General features: G+C 42.7%; 1 protein-coding gene across 1 annotated transcript in view; it reads left to right on the forward strand.

The window, feature by feature from the left end:
- ptpn20 (protein tyrosine phosphatase non-receptor type 20) overlaps window positions 1-8,684 on the forward strand; it is a 473,076-nt gene extending 464,392 nt beyond the window's left edge. The window contains exons 49-50 of the mRNA XM_070865389.1: window positions 5,401-5,463; window positions 8,485-8,684. Of these exons, the coding sequence (XP_070721490.1) occupies window positions 5,401-5,463; window positions 8,485-8,574 (153 nt within the window). The 3' untranslated portion in view covers window positions 8,575-8,684. The remainder of the gene's footprint in view (window positions 1-5,400; window positions 5,464-8,484) is intronic.
- The last annotated feature ends 491 nt before the right edge of the window (window positions 8,685-9,175 follow it).

Below are 9,175 nucleotides of genomic sequence, written 5' to 3' on the forward strand. Positions count from 1 at the left end.
GGTCATCAGCCAGTCCAGGCAGCGGGCGGTCGAGGGGGTCATTGAGCCCGACTGCCTGCCTCTCTTCCGTGCTTACATCCGAGCCAGGGTGTCCCTGGAGATGGAGCACGCGGTGTCCACCGGTACGCTTGCGGCCTTCCGCGAGAGGTGGGCGCCGGAGGGACTGGAGTGCAACATCACCCCCGGCAACCAAATCTTAATTTGATCCATTTAATGTCCAAAGTTTCATTTGTTTATTTGTCGGTTTTAGTGCGCCTTGAAGGGGGCACTTGATTTATAGGATTAGCTTAAAATAGTTGTGGAGCTGTTGCATGGTGAGTGGCTTGGCCAGTCACGTGATGTTCACAAGACTCAATAAAACCCCAGCCAGTTGGGTCGAGATCATCCATAATGAGGTATGCAGTTGGATGAACTGGTAATGTGTAGTATGATTGTTAAACATTTGTTAATAAAGTTCGAGTAGAGTGGATAAGGGAAAACCAGTGGATGTGGTGTATTTGGACTTTCAAAAGGCTTTTGACAAGGTCCCACACAAGAGATTAGTGTGCAAAATTAAGGCATATGGGATTGGGGGTAATGTATTGACACGGATAGAGAACTGGTTGGCAGACAGGAAGCAAACAGTGGGAATAAACTGGTCCTTTTCAGAATGGCAGGCAGTGACTAGTGAGGTACCACAAGTTTCAGTGCTGGGACTCCAGCTATTTACAATATATATTAATGATTTAGACGAAGGAATAGAATGTAATATCTCCACATTTGCAGATGACACTAAGCTGGCTGGCAGTGTGAGCTGTGAGGAGGATGCTAAGAGGCTGCAGGGTGACTTGGACAGGTTAGGTAAGTGGGCAAATGCATGGCAGATGCAGTATAATGTGTATAAATGTGAGGTTATCCACTTTGGTGGCAAAAACAGGAAGGCAGATTATTATCTGAATGGTAACAGATTAGTAAAAGGGGAGGTGCAACGAGACCTGGGTGGCATGGTACATCAGTCATTGAAAGTAGGCATGCAGGTACAGCAGGCAGTTAAGAAGGCAAATGGTATATTGGCCTTCGTAGCGAGAGGATTTGAGTATAGGAGCAGGGAGGTCTTGCTGTAGTTGTACAGGGCCATGGTGAGACCACACCTTGAGTATTGTGTGCAGTTTTGGTCTCCAATCTGAGGAAGGACATTCTTGCTATTGAGGGAGTGCAGCGAAGGTTCACCAGACTGATTCCCAGGATGGCAGGACTGACATATGATGAAAGACTGGATCGACTAGGCTTATATTCACTGGAATTTAGAAGAATGAGAGGGGATCTCATCGAAGCATATCAAATTCTGACGGGATTGGACAAGTTAGATGCAGGAAGAATGTTCCCGATGTTGGTGAAGTCCAGAACCATGGGTCACAGTCTAAGGATAATAGGTAAGCCATATAGGACCGAGATGAAGAGAAACTTTGTCACCCAGAGAATTGTGAACCTGTGGAATTCTCTACCACAAAAAGTTGTTGAGTCCAGTTCGTTGGATATATTCAAAGGGGAGTTAGATGTGGCCCTTACGGCTAAAGGGATCAGGGAGTATGGAGAGAAAGCAAGAGTGGGGTACTGAAGTAGCATGATCAGCCATGATCATATTGAATGGTGGTGCAGGCTCGAAGGGCCGAATGGCCTACTCCTGCACCTATTTTCTATGTTTCTATGTTTCATAGCAATGTGTTGCTATGAATTCTTCAGCAAAGAACCCATGAAGCAAATACATTACACCACCGACCACGTTATACTGGCTCCCTTCTTCCCCTCCCTCTGTTCAAGCTGGCCCTGCCCCCGTTGAAGCTGGCAATGTTTTCTCCCCCTCCTTGCAGCTAATGCTAGCTTCCCCCCAACCAAACTCCCCGAATTAATATTAATACTTTCCAACTCTCGCTTCCAAAGGGCTGCTGCTGTCTCCTGCTCTCTTCCACGCCCACCCAATTCCCGCGACACTTCTGGCCCTCCCCCAAGTGTTGCTGCTTTTTAAAGCGATCTTGGCTGATGGACATTGTAGGCAGAAAATCCTGTTCTTGTGGTAATTCCCACCCACAGAGGCTGGGATCACTTCAAAGTGCAGCAGAACTTGGGTAGCGGTGATTGCGAGGGAAGTGTGGATTTTTTGTAATCGAACGTCATCAGCGTGAAATGCCGGTTTATCATGTATCTTCCATTCGTTGTTTCAATCTGATTTCAATTTTCAACTTTATCTTGAACCTTATCTGTGACTGTGTGGCACGTATATAAGCAGAACTGATTATATTTTTAGTGCAGAGTATCCCAGGCACACAAATACAAGCCTGCTGTATTCTATGCCTTGCCTTGTTGCACAATTTCTGCTCCACAGTGACACGATATCAGCGGTATAACTGCAGCAGAACCAGTGTCCGTTCAGCATTTTGTATCGGGTGAGAAATGGCCTTCAGGAGGCTTTGTGGTCTCGCACTATATTGGTCTCTCAGCCGTTTCTGTCCAGTCAGAACCAACAACAACAACAACTCGTATTTATATAGCGCCTTTAACATAGTAAAACATCCCAAGATGCTTCACAAGAGTATTATAAGATAAAATATTTGACATAAAGCTACATAAGGAGAAGTTAGGGCAGGTGACCAAAAGCTTGACCAAGCTGTTGGTCAAAGAGGTAGGTTTTAAGGTGCGTCTTAAAGGGGGAAAGAGAGGCGGAGAGGTTTAGACAGGGAGTTCCAGAGCTTGGGGCCGAGGCAACAGAAGGCACGGCCACGAATGGTTGAGCGATTGTAATCAGGGATGTTCAAGAGGGCAGAATTAGAGGAGCGCAGACATCTTGGGGGCAGGGCAGGGGGGTGGGTAGTGGGGGGCAGCTGGAGGGGATTACAGAGATAGGGAGGGGGCAAGGCCATGGAAGTATTTGAAAACAAGGATGAGAATTTTGAAATCGAGGTGTTGCTTAACCGGGAGCCAATGTAGCTCAGCGAGCCCAGGGGTGATGGGTGAATAGGACTTGTTGTAAGTTAGGACAGGGGCAGCTGGGTTTTGGATCACCTCTAGTTTACATAGGGTGGAACCGGTGCAAAGCATGTGTTCTTGCCCGGCTTTCCATCCTCCATAAACTTCAGCTCATCCACAGCTATGCTGTACTATCCTAACTCACACCAACTCCTGTTCATCCAACATCCCTGTGCTTGTTGATCTACATTGGCTCCTGGTCCGGCACTACCTTGAACTTAAAATTCTCACCCTTGTGTTCAAATCTTTTCCTTAAAATCTAACTCTTGGACCAATCTTTTGGTCACCTGTCCGAATATATCTGCATGACTCGGTGTCAAATTTATGCCTATTTACGTTCCTGTTAAACTCCTTAGGATGCTTTACTATATTAAAGGTGCTACATAAATGCAAGGTATTGTTATATAAACTGGTTATGATGAGGGCAGATGCTCAACGTATAGATAGCCCCTAAATTTCTAATCCAGGAGACGAGCTGGCCATCCCATTGGTTCTAGGATAACATTACAAATATCACCAGCAGCGGAATGAGAAGGCTTGTATCGGCATTTAAATGCACATATTCTCTTTTAAACATAGAAAATAGGTGCAGGAGTAGGCCATTAGGCCCTTTGAGCCTACACCACCATTCAATAAGATCATGGTTGATCAGTACCCCTTCCCTGCTTTTTCTCCATACCCCTTGATCCCTTTAGCCATAAGGGCCACATCTAACTCCCTCTTGAATATATCCAATGAACTGGCATCAACAACTCTCTGCGGCAGAGAATTCCACAGGTTAACAACTCTCTGAAGGAGTTTCTCCTCATCTCGGTCCTAAATGGCTTACCCCTTATCCTTAGACTCTGTCCCCTGGTTCTGGACTTCTCCAACATCGGGAACATTTTTCCTGCATCTAACCTGTCCAGTCCCGTCAGTATTTTATATGTTTCTATAAGATCCCCTCTCATTCTTCTAAACTCCAGTGAATACAGGCCCAGTCGATCCAGTCTCTCCTCATATGTCAGTCCTGCCATCCCGGAAATCAGTTTGATGAACCTTCGCTGCACTTCCAATAGCAAGAACATACTTCCTCAGATTAGGAGACCAAAACTGAACACAATATTCCAGGTGAGGCCTCACCAAGGCCATGTACAACTGCAGCAAAGCTTTACTCCAAAAAGCACAGCAAAGTATCTGAGCATTGGAACATAAGAACATAAGAAATAGAAACAGGAGTAGCCATACGGCCCCTCGAGCCTGCTCCGCCATTCAATAAGATTATGGCTGATCTGTTCATGGACTCAGCTCCACTTCCCCACCCACTCCCCATAACCCCTTATCCCCTTATCGTTTAAAAAACTATCTATTTATGTCTTAAATTTATTCAATATCCCAGCTTCCATAGCTCCCTGAGGCAGCGACTTCCACAGATTTACAACCCTCTGAGAGAAGAAATTTCTCCTCATCTCAGTTTTAAATGGGCGGCCCCTTATTCTAAGATCATGCCCTCTAGTTCTAGTCTCCCCCATCAGTGGAAACATCCTCTCTGCATCCATCTTGTCAAGCCCCCTCATAATCTTATTTTGATAAGATCACCTCTCATTCTTCTGAATTCCAATGAGTAGAGGCCCAACCTACTCAACCTTTCCTCATAAGTCAACCCCCTCATCCCCGGAATCAACCTAGTGAACCTTCTCTGAACTGCCTCCAAAGCAAGTATATCCTTTCGTAAATATGGAAACCAAACCTGCACGCAGTATTCCAGTTGTGGCCTCACCAATACCTTATATAACTGTAGCAAGACTTCCCTGCTTTTATACTCCAACCCTTTTACAAAAAAGGCCAAGATACCATTGGCCTTCCTGATCACTTGCTGTACCTACATACTATCCTTTTGTATTTCATGCACAAGTACCCACAGATCCCGCTGTACTGCGGCACTTTGCAATCTTTCTCCATTTAAATAATAACTTGCTCTTTGATTATTTTCTGCGAAAGTGTATGACCTCGCACTTTCCGACATTATACTCCATCTGCCAAATTTTTGCCCACTCACTTAGCCTGTCTATATCCTTTTGCAGATTTTTTGTGTCCTCCTAACTCTTTGCTTTTCCTCCCATCTTTGTACTGTCAGCAAACTCGGCTACGTTACACTCAGTCCCTTCTTCCAAGTCGTTAATATCCGATATAGTCACCTTCTATTTTTTAAATTTTATTTTGATGCGTTTATTAGCCAGTACTGGTCACTTTATCATAGCTATTGCATGGAGAATCACAAGTCAACACTTTATAGATACTGAATGAGTCTGCTCACTGAATCCGCAGTTATTTATTCTAAACTGTCCATAGGTTTGTGCTTATAAATTATTCTGACAATTTGCAATATCAGTTGGCAATAATATTCCTCTTTTTCAGTTTGACATCATGGACATAGTGAGGGAAATGAGAAATCAGCGGCATGGAATGATGCAGACCAAGGTAAGCCTCGCTATATGCTGGAAATGGATCGTTCTCAAACCGCTTTGGGCTTAGTCATCCTGGCAGAATGGCGGCATCCTGTCGACCCGGATGGTTAATGATGTTAAAGGCGCTATATAAATGCAAGTTGTTGTTGTTGTTGGATGTACAACCGTTGAAACAACATAAATTCGAAAAGGCAAAACAGCGACTGACGAAATAGCTGATTCACATCATGACCCGCGTCGAGTTAGAAATCCCAACATGCAGTAATATATTCGTGGCTCTCAAACTTTATCAGGCTGCATTTCACCAAAAGATTCTCGCAGCCTCTCGCCTCTCACTGGTTGTGGATAGCAACTATGGTCAACTTAATTCATTGAAATAAAAAACACCGAATCCCATTGACTAATTCAATGTATAATCTCTTGATTCTGTCTTTATAAATGTGGATTATTCATCAATAGGAAAAGCCCATGGATTTTACAGGTTACAGAATCTGTAAGGCCTTTAAGCCAACTGAAAACCCCCAGTTCCCTCTCTAGTGTCTGGAGGAATATAATGCACCATTACGTTCCTTTAAGGTAGACTGACAGCATTTTTTAAAAAACACATTACAGGTGCACCGTTCCGAATCTGGAACTCCGAAAACCGGAATAGTCCAAAAACCGGACATTTTACGCATAGTTGATGGAGTCGTCCGGAATCTGGAATTATTGTCCGAAAACCAGACATTTTTGAGGCAAAATCCAGCACGATTCGGTTGAGGATTCCAGATTTCAGACAAGAAAATCAAGTCTAAAATCCGGAATCCTCAACCAAATCCGTGCCGGATTTTGAGTTTTGTCAGATTTCGGACTTTGCCTCTCAAAACCCAGCACGGATTAGGATTCCGGATTTCAGACTATATTCTTGATTTTCTTGAAAGAAATCTGGAAAAATCCAAACTCTGGAATGGATTAGGTCCCGAGGATTCTGGATTTTGGACGTTGTACCTGTAGCATAAGTTTTAGTTTCCACATCTGCTGTATGATCATTTGGATTAAGTGTTCTGGCCAGTTCTAAAAGCTCATTTAAGGTGAGCTCTTTCTCCAGTCCTCATTAATACTAAATTTTAGACAAACAATTCTCTGTGTTTTGATTTCCTAAGCTGCACCAGTCAACCTACATTTTAACATTTTGCTGCTTGTCGATGGAAATATAAAGAAGTATCTTTAGATATATTCTTGTGCCATTCAGCCTGTAAAAGTATGACTGTATCAATATGTTGTGTTTTGCTACGGACCAAAATGCTATCTTAGCTTCATTTCAGCCTGCATCATCCCTCAGTATCCAATAGGGTGTTGAATAGATCTTGCAAATTGTGTCCCCATAAAACAAAGGTAAATCTCTCTTTCATATAGTGATGTCATGGCACCCTCAAACCATTTCACGCATTCCTCCCACCTTAAAGGGACTGAAGTAGGCTTGTTGTACAGGCTGAATGGGGGTATATGAGGCAATGCTGAGACCATATTACGAGTACAACTGTATTGTTACTTAGATGGATACAGATACATGGATACACTGGATCGATGGATATTGACTCATTACATACACACATGGACATACAGCTTGGTGAAACCAGTGTACCATACAAGAGTTAATTAATCACATTCATACCTTCTGAACTCGTCCTTAATTCCTCCTAAATTATCCACAAACCTTTAATTAATAGTCTTGAACAATCTCTGTCATTATAAGCACAAATTATACAATCAAGCATGGTCTTTGTTTCAACACAAAACTCGTGGTTTTTCTTTGATAACTGGATGAATACACTATAGTATCGAATATCATTAAGCATTCTATATATATATAAATATAGATCATTTTTTAAAAAATAACTATGAAAAGGTATTGCTTTTTATTAAAGAATTAAAATACAAATAGCATAATTGTTACTAGGTTCTATCAAACTATTTATGGAGTCATTTTTTTTATCCATTTATTAATGTCTCTCTGTTCCTTTGCACCAAAGATTAATGAAACTATCTGTGTGCGTAATCCGTGCACTAAAAGTGGAATCAGCTAATGTAGACAATGGCCTACAATTTAAACAGGGTGGTTTCTACAACACTGGGAGGTGAAGCCAATATTGCAAAACCACTTCAGGTATCGCCTGTAGACCATAGAATCATAGAAATTTACAGCACAGAGTGAGGCCATTCGACCCATTGTGTCTGTGCCGGCCGAAAAAGAGCTATCCAGCCTAATCCCACGTTCCAGCTCTTGGTCCGTATCCCTGTAGGTTACTGCACTCCGAGTGCATATCTAAGTACTTTTTAAATATGGTGAGGGTTTCTGCCTCTACCACCCTTTCAGGCAGTGAGTTCCAGACCCCCATCACCCTCTGGGTGAAGAAAATTCCCTCAACTCTCCGCTAATCCTTCTACCAATTACTTTAATCTATGCCCCCTGGTTATTGACCCCTCTGCTAAGGGAAATAGGTCCTTCCTATCCATTCTATCAAGGCCCCTCAGAATTTTATATACATCAATTAGATCTCCCCCTCAGCCTCCTCTTTTCCAAAGAAAACAAACCCATTCTTTCCTCATAGCTAAAGTTCTCCAGTCCTGGCAACTTCCTTGTAAATCTCGTCTCTGCCCTCGCAAGTGGAATCACATCTTTCCTGATCTACCAATTTACTTTATTTATGCATCATGACAAGTAATAAAATGCAATGATACTTAAAGGAAAATACTTCTCTGAGGTGTCTCCTACCTAATGTGGTCTTTTATGATTTGCTACTTGTTAGGAGAAATAATTGAGGAGTACACTGCATCTCCAGAGCTGACCAATTAGGTCGGATTGAAGTTTCCATTCTTGATATGACGGCCATGGCTCAAAGAGTGAGATGGCGAGAATGGGAAGCCATTTCCTTCCTGGACACTGGGGATAGACACGCAACACACTATTGCCCACGTGTTGTCAAGTTCTGTTACACTGACGTCAATAAGTTGTGAGATGAGAAGTTAACTTTTTCCTTCTATTAATGTGCAGGATCAGTACTTGTTCTGCTACAGCATTGTGTTGGAAATTCTCAAGAGCATTCAGCAGCTGAACCGACAGCAAGAGGACAACCTGTTGTGACAAAATTGTCCATGGTGGCTGGGGTCAGAGTGCACAGGCCATAGGACTGAGACTGTTGTGAGCAACATACCGAAAGGACTACTCAACTGTAATTGGATCAAGGAAAATGATGTAATGCCACAAGCAATGACAAAGTAGTAACTGATTTCAGAATCAAGCTCATTAATAACTAAAGGGATTATACTGAAAACGGAGCCTGTTTGTAACATATCCCTCTTGCCAACAATGAGAATTTATGTAGGTAGTTTTCCAGTTGACGTTACTTTGAATTGAGGTTAAATGCCACAAATGTATTCAACAAAACTAAACAAAGTTGCTGTGTACTTTGTACAAAAAGATTTAAAACTACTAGTGAATCTTCCCTGGTCTTGCACCTAGTAATTTGGAGGGAGTATATGTCTTATAGCTGTGCTTATTGTAACAGATTAAAATCATACCACAGCGCCACAAGTGGTGGGAATGCTGAATAGCAGATGTTCCCTGTTAAAAAAGAATACAAGTAGCCATTGCCAATCTGACGAAAGTGTCTCTAAAGCGTGACAACAGGAAGTTAGGTGTGACAAACAGGAAGTCTCAAAAATTTTATATTTACAGATAATTG

Source organism: Pristiophorus japonicus, chromosome 22, assembly GCF_044704955.1.
Source record: "Pristiophorus japonicus isolate sPriJap1 chromosome 22, sPriJap1.hap1, whole genome shotgun sequence".
Lineage (NCBI taxonomy): Eukaryota > Metazoa > Chordata > Chondrichthyes > Pristiophoridae > Pristiophorus > Pristiophorus japonicus.